General features: G+C 46.0%; 1 protein-coding gene across 4 annotated transcripts in view; it reads right to left on the minus strand.

The window, feature by feature from the left end:
• RMND1 (required for meiotic nuclear division 1 homolog) overlaps window positions 1-12,926 on the minus strand; it is a 37,517-nt gene that overhangs the window by 7,696 nt on the left and 16,895 nt on the right. For 2 of the 4 annotated variants that reach the window (XM_040965237.1, XM_040965235.1), the window contains 5 exons: window positions 12,641-12,741; window positions 11,194-11,300; window positions 10,427-10,491; window positions 7,243-7,319; window positions 4,740-4,860 (listed from right to left, as the gene is read on the minus strand). In XM_040965237.1, coding sequence (XP_040821171.1) covers window positions 4,740-4,860; window positions 7,243-7,319; window positions 10,427-10,491; window positions 11,194-11,300; window positions 12,641-12,741 — 471 coding nt within the window. Of the gene's footprint in view, window positions 1-4,739; window positions 4,861-7,241; window positions 7,320-10,426; window positions 10,492-11,193; window positions 11,301-11,786; window positions 12,742-12,926 lie in introns of those variants that run through there. The other 2 variants (XM_040965236.1, XM_040965238.1) reach the window with 2 other exon arrangements.

The following is a 12,926-nucleotide window of genomic DNA, read 5'->3' on the forward strand; positions in this document are numbered from 1 at the left end:
CTTTAATTGGCTCAGCCCAGAAGATCTTCCTCTCTGTCTCTTTTTCTCTCTACATTATCTCACTTTTCAATAATAATAAATAAATCTTTAAAAATTTAAAGATTTACTCATTTTTATTGCAAAGTCAGACAGACATACAGAGAGGAAGATCTTCCATCTGATGATTCACTCCCCATTTGACTGCAACGATGTGTTGATCCAAAGCCAGGAGCCAGGAGCTTCTTCTGGGTCTCCGACATGGGTGTCGGGTCCCATGGCTTTGGGCCATTCTTTACTGCTTTTCCAGGACACAAGCAGGGAGCTGGATGGGAAGCCAGGTAGCCGGGATTAAACCAGCGCCCATATGGGATCCAGATGCTTTCAAGGTGAGGACTTCAGCCGATAGGCTACTGCACTGGGCCCAAAAATAAATAAATCTTTAAAAAAAAAAAAAGACTGGTGGGTCTCAGAATGGGGCGTCTCATGCCTGGATCCCAGACACCAGCCACCATGTGCACATGGTGAGCTGTCCCTGGACCTGCCTGGGCTCTGGGGGCTGTTCCCTTCGGGGTGAGTAACCAAGTGGGGAGGTCTCTGTGACTGGGCATGTCCAGGGCCCACCTGCCTCCCTCACTGGGCGGTGAATGGGATTGGGGAGGGGCGCGACCCTGGGCCTGAGAGTTTAAACTTCTAGCAGCCTCCTGGCTGCTGGTGGGTCTCTGGACAGGGCGTCTCATGCATGGATCTCAGACGCCAGCCACCACGTGCACGTGGTGAGCTGTCCCTGGGCGGCCAATGTGCCATTTGGTGCCAGGCTCAGCCTGATGGCAGCCTGGCCTGGACCTCCGTGGTTTTGGCTATTTGAATTGCTACTTAGGTAGTTCCAGGTTAAACTCATTGTGCTTCTAGGACGGGAATGAACCCTAAAGATTCCTAATGTCAGTAACTCTTTCTTTGAAGAACTTGTAATCACTGAACAATGCTGACCACCAAATATCTGTCCCTGAAAAAGCTATGGCTCGGGGCTTATCCAGTAGAATCATATCCTGTTACCTGACATGATGATGGATCAGAAGAAGAGTCACATTAAGTATGGTCATTACATTAACTAGCACTTGAGAACCATAACTGGGGGTCGATTCTGTGGGGGATGTGAGGGCCAAACCCTGTGGAAATTCTAGTTCCACTGGTTACCTCAAAAGTTAGGGTGCTGATGTACTAAGCTAGGCGTGACCATGGAGGTAAAGGAACCGACAACGGTCTGGACTGGTCAAGGCAGCAGCACCCAAATGTGCATCCTGAATAGGGTGTGGGGTGGGCCGGGCTGCAACATTCACCAGCTCATACATGGCCAACTGGAAGGCAAGACTTCGCAGGAACCTGGCTTAAACCCAATGGCATGTATGAGAACTGGGTCTGGGAGTGGATTAAGTGGAGGAACTTGGGAAACTCCCCTGGCGGATGATAGCTCCTGCTGGTGAACATGTGGTCCAGACCTGGGGGTCGGACAAGCTGAGCAAAGTAGCTCCAACAGCTGGGTAATGTGTCAATTGGTACTGGAACGGGGTGAACCGGGCTGGACTGAGCAAACCTTAGCCCACAGCCAAAATTAGAAATCAGGATGGAGCACAGGTCATGCTGAGCTCGGCTCTTGCTCCTACTGGTCTGCATGAGCCAGGGACGCTAAGCCACAGCATCTAACGCAAGGGCCGGGACAGGTGAGGGGCTGTGCCAAGCTGAGTCAGAGCAACCACGGGCATGCATGTGATCTATGGCTGGGAACAGGCCTGGTTGGGGAGCTAAGGGGACAACACTAGCTGGGTTGAGGTTCCCACCAAGGGACACGTGTGGGCTGGAATGGAGGCTGCGTTCTGATCAGGATATGGTGGTAGTCTCACTTAGCACAAGTGTGGACTGGGACTGGACACACCAAGCCGGGCCAGACTCCAACACCATCTGGTGTCTTGGAGGACCAGGGTAGATGTGAGACGGACTAGGCTAGGTCTCAGCCCCTACTGAGCCATGTGTGAGCCATATGTGGGTATGGACAAGCCGTGGCTGGGCTGAAACATCCAAGAGCAAGAACCAGATTGGGTGGAAGGACAGGCAGGAAAAGCTACTGCTTCTGCTAGGACAGGAGGTAAACTGAGTAGGGCTGGCTCATTGACCCCCTGGTATGCTCAAAATCTGGCACTGGGAGAGGTTCTGATGGAGGAGCCTGGGCAACTCTTCTGGTAGGACACGGACAATGCAGGTAAGCACAAGAGGCATGAAAGGAAACAGCCCAGAACAGGCCATGGAAAGTTACCCACTGGCGCACATTTGGCATGGGTCAGGGGCAGACTAGGCTGAATCAGTTCACATCATCCACTGATGAATCCGAGCACCTGAACAGAGTGTGAGTCAAACCGGGTTTGGTTGCCACAAAAAACTAGTGCACAATACGAAAAGCCAAGGTGAGGTTGCCTGTACCGGATGTGACCGCAGTGCCCAACAGCACACGTGAGAACCAGGAAGGAGGGGGCAGAGCCGGCAAGGGGGTATTTGTCGGGGTTCCCTTGCTGGATGGCTACTCCCAGTGGAGAGTGTGAGCTGGAATGGGGGCAGACCAGACTAGGCAGGGCTACAACACCTGTGTGCCTCATGTGGACTAGATCAGGGAAAAGCCAGGCTGGGCTGATTGTTCCTATTGGTGCAAACAAAATTAGAGTGGGTGAGGGTTGTTTGGGCTTAGCCGCAGCATCAGCTGGCAGAAGCTGGCACTGGGGGCTAATTCTGTCAAGTTAGACCACAGAACTACCTAGAGTGTATAATCCAGGAGTGGGAGAGGCCTGGGAGGGAAATAGTGGGCTCCTCCCTCTTGGGTTACCACTCCCACTAGGACAGGGGCTGGGGTGGCTAGACAGAAGAGCATCCAACAACATCTGTGTGGGCTGAATAGTGGAACTGGTTAGAGGGAACACAGCTTTAATACCCATTGATGTGTATGAGAGCTGAAATGGGTGTGGGTCAGACTGGACTACTGCTACACATATTGGCAAACCAGGGTAGGGGATGGGCCTGGTGGGGGCTATTGTGGGTCGCTCCAACTAGGCTGCAGCTCCCACTGGTTAATGCAAGTCCCTGTGCTACGCAGAACCAGGCTGGACTGCAACACCCATTGGTTCCAGTGGAAGACAGGGCTGCAACCACCAGCAGCAACCAACCCAGCAACTGCAACCACCAGCTGATCGGGGTGATGGACTGTGCAGGGCCCTGTACTTGTTAGTACACACAAGAATCTGGTCTGTGAACACCTCAGACAAGGTTTCTTTTGGGATCTCCCCAACTGAAATGCTGGACTCAGAACCCTAACCAAGAAAAGACAGAAGACAGAACAGGTCAATCAACCATCTCAGCTATATGTTGGCAGCGAAATACGGGGCAAACGGAGACTCTATGATGGACTAGTTCAATCAGTGGATTCTTCAAAGACCTCATCGTTCTTGGAGAGGCAAGATTGGCAGCGATTCATAACTGTTGAACTATGAAAACCACTTGAACAAGAACCTCGGAGCATGCCCTACATTCGGGCCTTGGGAAGGATTGGAAATTGGGTGGAGTTTCTCCCTTAATACCCCCCTTTAAACATGAAGGAAACAATATGGAAATGATAGTCTTACCTGCTTTCTTGTAGCCCTTGAACCTTTTTACCCTAATTAACTATGTAAAGATTGTCAAAATTAAAAAACATATATATATATCATAAAAAAAGACCATCATATTATATACAGGCAGGGAAATTCCCAAAGAAATGAGATTCCTAGGCACAACTTACTATAATATAGCACTGAAACCAGCAGACTGCATTTCAGTTATGTTTGTATACTGTAATGGCTAGAGTAGTCACCACCAACCTATACGAACACACAGCCTTGGAAACAAGATGCTTCAGTCCCAACGGATTCCCCACAATGTTCAGGTAACCACTTAGCAAGGTAGGAAGTGTTGGACCCGACAGCTCAGATGAACTGCAGGGACACGGCACTCAGTGTAAAGAGCCACTTATATAGCACATTGTCAGAGACTGGTGACAATGGAGCAGCTCCAGGGGAGGGAAGTTCAGCACCTGGAGCCTGTGCAACGTGGTTCCACATGCCATTCAATGTCACAGAACTGCACAACATCGTATCAACATCAATTTTTCTTATTATTCTCTTTCCCCATACGGTCTGTCTGCATCAGTACCTTGATGAAGATTTTGCTTTCCTGAGTTTTGCTTCTCCACTTCTCAATGCCTGCATGACCATTCCAGCTGCTAATCCTGCTGCTCCTTTAACCTCAGGACATGAGACAGCTCGTCACTTCCCTCTCCAACTTCTCTCTGCTCTGTCATCTTTCCACCTGTCACCTATGGACAAATGTCACTGCTCCCTCCAGCTCCCTCATTACAGTCACCCCTCGGTCTCACAGGATCCTTTCTTAAATTCTCACTGTCCCCAATACAAGTCAGGACACATGGACTCTTGCAAGAAACTTGCCAGAGACTCCAAGCTCACAGCCTTATGCAGCCTGCACAGCAAGCATCCAAAGATCTTTTGACAAAAAGTTCAAAAACATGCAAAAATAAGAAGGGGCAATCTACAAAGGTAAGTGAAATTCAACAAAATATTTGTTCTTAGAAATCAAAAAACATTCATTTAGTTTAAAATTTCTTTTCACACAGTCACACAAGTTACAAACTGTGCACGTTTCTCTCAGCAAAAGTGTGAAGTTCCTACCTTAACTCTGCGAGCAATGCTGAGGAACTGGCAGGTTTTGTCATAAAGTTCTTCCAGGTTTTCTCTGTCCCAGTAGAAATCAGGAGTGATCAAGAAGTCGGAACTCAAGTTTATTCGATGCCTTAAAACAGAGAAATCACACGTTTTAAATCTATCTTGTAGTATAAATCATTGTTTCTATTATACCTCATATTTACATGAGGCCTTAAAGAAAAAAAAAAATCTTTCCAAAAAACTGGCAAAATACTTGAGTGACATTTTTTAAAACTTAAGGGCCCCCAAATTTTTACCCATGTTAATTCAGTCTTTAATGCCAGTATTACTTATGAAATGGATCCATAAAAAGAAGTCTCTCACTTCGTTTTTTATTTCTAAGCTTGTTTTTATTATAGAAGCCACTATACACTTTTTTCGGATAACTCCCAAATCACAAAAATATAAACAAGGAAAAACTGAAATATATTACGCATTAAAAAATATATTTATTCTTATGGGAAAAACAGATCAGATGTACAGAGAGAAGGAGAGACAGAGAGAGATGTTCCATCTGCTGAATCACTCCCCAAATGCTCCATCAGCCAGGCTCAGCCAGGCACCTGCAACTCAGTCTACGTCTCCCAGCGTCGCAGCAGGGGCACAGGTACTTTTTTAAAAAAAGATTTATTTATTTTTTTTACAAAGTCAGATATACAGAGAGGAGGAGAGACAGAGAGGAAGATCTTCCGTCCAATGAGTCACTCCCCAAGTGAGTGCAATGGCCAGTGCTGTGCTGATCTGAAGCCACAAGTCCGGAACTTCCTCCAGGTCTCCACATGGGTGCAGGGTCTCAAGGCTTTGGACCATCCTTGACTGCTTTCCCAGGCCACGAGCAGGGAGCTGGATAGGAAGTGGAGCTGCTGGGATTAGAACCGGCACCCATATGGGATCCCGACGCGTTCAAAGTGAGGACTTTAGCCACTAGGCCACCAGACGGGGCCCTGGACACAGGCACTTGAACCATTCCATGTTGCCTCCAGGGGCCTGGACCAGCACTCTTCCCAGGAATGCTACTGTGGGCTCAGGGCATCCCAGCAGTGCCTGAGCTTCTGTGCCACAGGCCTACTCTATACATTCAAGCAAGATGCCTAAGCTTGCTTTAATTTTTAATTAAATGAAAACTTGAGATGCAAAAGTGACATATAAATAGCTATTCACTATAAATATATATACACGTGTACATGTATGCATACATGTATGGATATATAAAGATGGAAGTGAAAAACGTATTCTTGTTTGCTTACATAAAGCAGGTGTCATCTCTAAGAGTTCTTCAAAAAGTTGAGGAAAGGCGCTGGCACAGCACTGTGGCACCATGGGGTGAGGTGCCTCAGCATTCTGTGTGAGGGCTGCTTCTAATCCTGGCTGCTCCACTTCTGCTCCAACTCCCTGCTAACGCACCTGGAAAAGCACTGGAAGATGGCTCAAGTGCTTGGACCCTTACACCTCCATGGGGCACCCCAAGAGTCCTTGGCTTGTGGCTTCTACTTGGCCCAGCCCTAGGTGTTGGCAGCCATTTGGGGCAGTAAACCAACAGGTGGAGGATCGATGGATCTCTCTCTGTAATTGTCTTTCAAGAAATAAATAAAGAAAAAGATCATGAAAAGTGAAACAGAAAGACAGTGTGCTTTTTACATGTTTATCAGGATCCTTTCATTAGCACCTGGCACTTACGTTAGAAAGCTAAGAAAACTGGGACTAAAAAAAAGTAAGGCATTCTAGAAACTTCACAAACCCAAGTATACTTAGTCCTGATGCTCCTCGGAGGCAGCAGGTGCTGCTTCCTGACACACCAGGCCGGAGTTCCTGGCTCCTGACTTTGGCCTGGCCCAACCCTGGTTGTTGCAAACATACGTGGAGGGAACATGCGGGTGGATGATCTCTCTGTCCCTTCCTAACTCCTTCAAATAAAACATACTTGTACAATTCCTTTATGCTTTCCTTCTTATGCCCAAGATGGAATGTGACAACAGAGTCCATATTCAAGTAAAGCGAATAAGGTCATTTCAGTAAATTTAAAGTGTGACCAAAGTACAATGTCAGGGTTGAACTAGCAGTATTTTCACTCAACATGTCTCAGGTTCAATGAGATAAGTACATGAACTATCCTAGCAAATTAAGTCTAAAAAGCCTTGTGATGCAATGCTGTATTTGTAATGAGTATCCCTGTTAACCCAAACTCCAGAACATACTTCCACTTTCGAAGAACACCTACTGCCCTATTCAAGATGGGCCTCATCCGGGTTAGTTACGATTTCTTGTCCATGCAGAATTTCCTCCAGCCACAGTCCTAACAGAGCTCCCCTGACTCTCAAGGCTTTCCCTGCCTACGATCAATGAAATGAAAACAGCTGTGAGCCCCGCAAGTTCTGGGGGTTTGCACTTCATTATCTTTGCTCAACCATCACAATGTTTTGTTGAGACCGTAAAAAGTTTGAAACATAGTAATGTGCGATCGAAGTTTTACCTTAGGGCAAACAGCTCACCGATTTTCTGCATAACTTCTTTGTGAGATAACTTCACTTTCTTCCCAGCTTTCAAAGCCTATGTGGGAGAAAGAACAAAGCCCACATAAACAGCATTGCAATGTAACCAACCTGCACAGAAGACACATACAAATATAACTACACAGATCTCCTGTTTTTTTTGTCATGATACCCTAAACAACACACTGTAACAACTTTTACACAGCATACACACCACACCAGGTATTGAAAGCTACCTGGAAGTATCTTTTAAAGTACAGAAGAGGATGTGTGTGGATTACAAACCTACACAATTCTAGACAGGGGACTTGCGCATCGGTATCTTCAGGGGACCCACCCCTGACACATTCCAAGACAGGACAGTATGTTGCATGTACGTGCACACAAACCCCTTTAATAAGTATTAGGCACATAAGCAAATTCTGAAGAAGCAGCCTTCTGATGCTACGTAAACATCTCTTGGGTGACCGTCTCCCCTATGAGTGTTTAAATTCAGCCTTTTTCGGGGAGAGGGGAACTCATTTATTTGAAAGGATGAGAGATCCTTCATGTGTTGATTCACTCCCCATATGGGAGGAAGCCAGACACTAGGAACCCCATTTTGGTCTCTCATGGTGACAGGTACCCCATCACCTGGGCCCCTTGCAGCTGCCTTCCCAGGACACTGGCAGGGAGCTGGGTCAAAGTGAGGACCTGGAACCCACGCAGGCGTGCCACTCTGGGTTGCTGGAGTTACAATGGCGGTTTGCCCCTCCCCCGTGTCACAATGCTGCCACCCCCACCAATCTTATCAAACAGAAGTGTTGCAGTTCGTTTTTAAATTGCCCTTCGTATCAGCATTTCCATCTTTTTGTACTGTATCTCTTCTTGGAAATGCGGGATATCTTTTTTTTTTTTTAAGATTTTATTTTTTATTGGAAAGTCTGACTTACAGAGAGAAGAGAGAAAGATCTTCCGTCCGCTGGTTCACTCCCAAACATGCAAGCTGAGGACTTTAGCCACTAGGTTACTGTGCTGGGTCCAAAAAGCAGCATATCGTTTCCTAAGCTTAATTATATAATCCTATTCCAGTAAGAACAAAATTGATGAAGAAAATTTTCAACATACTTGAAATTTTATTACTATGTAAGAATACATGTTCATTTTTGTTCTACTATTTCATATTTTAGCTAAGCAATTTTTTCATCAAGAAAAAGTGGTAATAATCTTAGAAAACATTTCTCTTTCTTTGACACATTAATTCAGTTACATTAAAAACATTTTAAGGGTGCCAGTGCTGTGGCACAGTAGGCTAATCTTTGCCTATAGCGCTGGCACACTGCACATGTGTTGGTTCACGTCCCAGCTACTCCATTTCTGGTCCAGTTCCCTGCCTGTGGCCTGGGAAAGTGCAGGAAGGAACGGCTCAAGTCCCTGGTCCCCTGCACCCGTATGGGTGACCCTAAGATTCTTCTGGCTTCTGCTTAGGATCAGCTCAGCTCTAGGTTGGGCCTCTGTGACTTGTTGGGGAATGAACAAGCAGATGGAAGATCTCTCTCTTTACTCTGTAACTCTTTCACATAAATATTTTAAAAACATATAAAACAAACAAACAACAACAAAAAAATCTTAATAATGAGATTAGCATGGGGAAACAATGGATGCATACAGTATATACCTTTTCCCCTGAATAACAGCAGGATTTCCATTATTATTATTTAAAAGATTTATTTATTTATTGGAAAGTCAGATATACAGAGAGGAGGAGAGACAGAGAGGAAGATCTTTCGTCCGATGATTCACTCCCCAAGTGACTGCAACGGCCGATGCTATGCCCATCCAAAGCCAGGATCCAGGAACTTCTTTCAGGTCTCCCACACGGGTGCAGGGTCCTAAAGCCTTGGGCCGTTCTTGACTGCTTTCCCAGGCCACAAGCAGGGAGCTGGATGGGAAGTAGAGCAGCTGGGACATGAACCAGCATCCATGTGGGATCCCGGCGCCTTCAAGGCGAGGACTTTAGCTGCTAGGCCTCACTGCCGGGCCCTCCTATTATTATTTTTAACTATGCTTTTATGTTATGCTACTTTATCTTCTTCTCCTATCCTTGCCATATCATGAATTATATATACATGTAAATAACCATTTATATATCTGAAAGTTAAGACTGTAGTGTTGAATGACTATGTCATTGTAATACCTTGGGAACAGGGCCTGGTGTTGTAGCCTTGTGGCTAAATGCTTATCTTAAACAGCCAGGATCCCATTTGGGTGGCAGTTTGTGTCCCAGTTGCTCTACTTCCCATCCAGCTCCCTGCCTGTGGCCTAGGAAAGCAGTAGAGGACAGCCCAAAGCCTTGGGACCCTGGACCCAGGTGGGAGACCTGGAAGAAGCTCCTGGCTTCGGATTGGTTTGGTTCAGCTCAGGCCATAGTGGCCACTTGGGGAGTGAATCAGCAGACAGAAGATCTTTCCCTCTGTTTCTCCTCTCTGTAGATTTGACTTCGCAATAAAATAAATCTTAATACTACTACTACTAATAACTTGGGGACAAATATTAAGGAAGGGGATAGAGTTAAGAAGAAGGGGGAAAGGGAGAGGGTGGAATGCCCCTCGCCCCACGCGTGTAAATCTGCAACAGTGGGAAAAAAATAAAAGTTTATAATAAAAAGTTAAAAATAATTTAGGGAGTAGGCATTTAGCCTATCAATTAAGGTCTCTTTTTCACACACTAAAATACCTGGGTTTGATGCCTGGCTCTTGGCCAGCTTTCTGCTAACAGACACTGGGAGGCGATGGAAATGGCTCAGGTAACTGAGTTCCCACTCCCATACGGCTGTCCTGGAAGTTCCAGCTCCGAGCTCTGGCTGCACCCTAGCCACTGAGAGGATCGGGTGAGTGAGCCACATGTCACTTACTTTCTCTCTCTTCTTCTCAAATAAATATATATTTCACACATATATAAAAAAATTGTTCAAACAAAAGAAATTTTAAATTTTAATAAGCAAAAAAATAATCAATATAAAGTTTATTTCCTCATCCGATATATAATTGGGAAACTGTTTTGTGCTTAAATTTGGTGTAGTGTTTCTTATCACTTTTCCCCCCCAATCATGTGTTATACTGGGAAATGTATTTTCCCCAACTAGAAATCAACCCTTGAGAGCAAGTATAAAGCTGATTTAATTACCTCTGGAATGGACTGAATAGACTCAATAAACTTATCCAGTGTCGCTTCCCAAATAGCCAGCTTCACTGGGGAAAAAAAAATTCAGAGTGGGGTATTTGTTTATCATCACATTCATGTGTACACGCAGTGCACAATTCCATAGCACTTTTGCTGTCATTTCAACGATGGAAGCAAACGAGCCAGAAATTTGACACCAAGATTTAAAACAGCAGCTCCTGTCAAGGACAGAACTCAAGAGGAACAAGACCCAGGAAACTGAACAGGGATATGGGGAGAATTTCTGACTTTCCAATTTCCAGCTCTACATCCTGGAAGTCCAGATGGGGACAGGGACACCACGGGGCCAGGAGCAGCTCCACGGATCAGGCAGGAGGGACTCTGGGGCTCCCCAGGATGGCACAGAGGGGCTGCAGTGGCAGTAGCCAAAGCCACTTGCAGAGGACTGACAGCGTTCAACTCAGGGGCGTGGATCTCCCAGCACAATGCTCACTTCTCGTGGAACCCCAGAGGGTGGATTACAGTCACACAGAGGTGAGCAGAGAGAGCAAAGGCACAGACAAGCACTGAAAAAGTGTTTCTGGTAAGCGTTATCAACGTAGATGGGAAGAACCATCTTTGCCACTAACTACTGCTGGGAGAGGAGGAATGCTCAGGGTTTGTTGAATAGTCCGTGACAGCATGTCAGACTTTCTGCTGAGGGCCTGACTGCCCTGGAGTGCACGCAGCTGTAGGAAGCCTGCTCTGCTCGGCAGCAGGTGTACACTCACCCGAAAGGCAAAGAGCATTGGAGAAAGCAAACTTCTCCAGGATGGCGTCATCTAAATCCAGTTCCGAGTTTAACTTGATTTCCCCTCTGTGAAGTTTTGACTGCCCCCTGTGCAGACAAAGACAAGGGATCTTTGAAATTTGAAAGGTACTTTTGGTTTTTCTTCTGAAAAGGCCACTTTACAATTTTTTTGTAGGGGCCACTTTGACAATTTCTACAAGTGTTCCCACACATTTTGAGGCAAATAATTCTACTTCTAGAAATTCATCCTAGAAATACTCAAAGAAGCAAAGAAAGCTTTTAGGGTCAAATGATGGACAATAAAAACTAGAAAACAAACCAAATACCCAATGGGATAATGGTTCACAGCCAATTCCACAAGAACAGACATCATCAAGGGAGAAAGATATTTAATAGAAATGGGAAAATGTTCACAATAAATTACTAACTGGAAAATACTGAATATAAAGCTACATCCACCTGCCACTGCCACTTCCTGGTCCTGGGAGCCAAGCAGCTGTGATTTTTAGCCTGCTAGAGTTTGTAGCACCGAGTGCGTGCATATCTGTGTGTGTAGCACCATGCGCACACACACACCCGGAGCGGGCACACATGGGTGCCCAGAAAGCAACAGTGTGATCTGGAAGTGGAGTGCAGAAGGGGCGCAGGGAAACCATCAGCACCATGCAGGAAATCCCATCAGGCCTTCCTTCGTTCTGTCTCTAGGTGTGCATCCTGCTTCCTGGGTGCACCCCTGTGGGCCCTCAGTCTCCGGCCCGGAGCCTTTGGCTAGGCAAAGCCAGAGGATAGCAAGCACAGGGCTTGGCCAGAAGGAAGTGGCTGACGCAAGGTGGGATGCCTGCAGGCCTCGCACGGCCTGAGAGCTGCTGTAGCACCGGAATTCCCTGAAGCTCTGCCTCCTCCTTCATTCACAACAGCTCTGTCTGTTTAACCAAAAGGTACTTGACGTGGAACAGGACCTTCCCGACGTGTGCGCTCTCTGCGCTCTCCTGGTGGGGCCTAGCCAGCCAGGAAGGAAACTCAGCCTGACCGATCAACCCTCACTCTCCTGACCTGGACTCTCCAGGGGTTCCCACACATCACCTCTCACTATACTTCCTGGGTCTCCATACACCACTCTTCATTACACTTCCTTTCTGTTAACACCCAATCAACAGGATTTGCTGGAGAGAAAATGTTTCTGGAACAATGTAATAGATTCCATGAAATGAAGGAATGCTATTTTCTTGCTTCAGGCTTCTTAGAAAACTTAGCAAATGTTTTCTTTCTAGCATGATACCATCTTTCCACTTGTTTCAGTTTGTGGCTGGCCCAAGAAGTTAAAAAATTTGTTTAATACCAACAGTTACATGGTTTTCATAAATCATTTCCTCCGCTGTTTTACCTTTATTTCAGTCCTTTCAGTAAGTCTGAAAAAAGTTGCTTACTCTACTTTCTCATAGTTAAGCTCTTCATTTTCCCAGTGTACCAACGCGACTTCGTAGGGCTCAATCTCATGCTTTTCTAGAACTTGCATCACATGTTTCCTCTGAAAGAAAAGGAAAGTTAACATGAAAGTTAAAACTCTCACACTACAATTATGTTACCATGTTAATGCCACAATGCTTTTTCACTGCATTTAATGGTATGTTTGGTTTCTAAGGAAAAGGCAAATGCACTGTGACATTAAACCTATCAGGGTAACACACACACACATATGTAAAATATGTAATA

This window comes from Ochotona curzoniae, unplaced genomic scaffold, assembly GCF_017591425.1.
Source record: "Ochotona curzoniae isolate NIBS_2020 unplaced genomic scaffold, NIBS_Ocur_1.0 scaffold_3890, whole genome shotgun sequence".
Lineage (NCBI taxonomy): Eukaryota > Metazoa > Chordata > Mammalia > Lagomorpha > Ochotonidae > Ochotona > Ochotona curzoniae.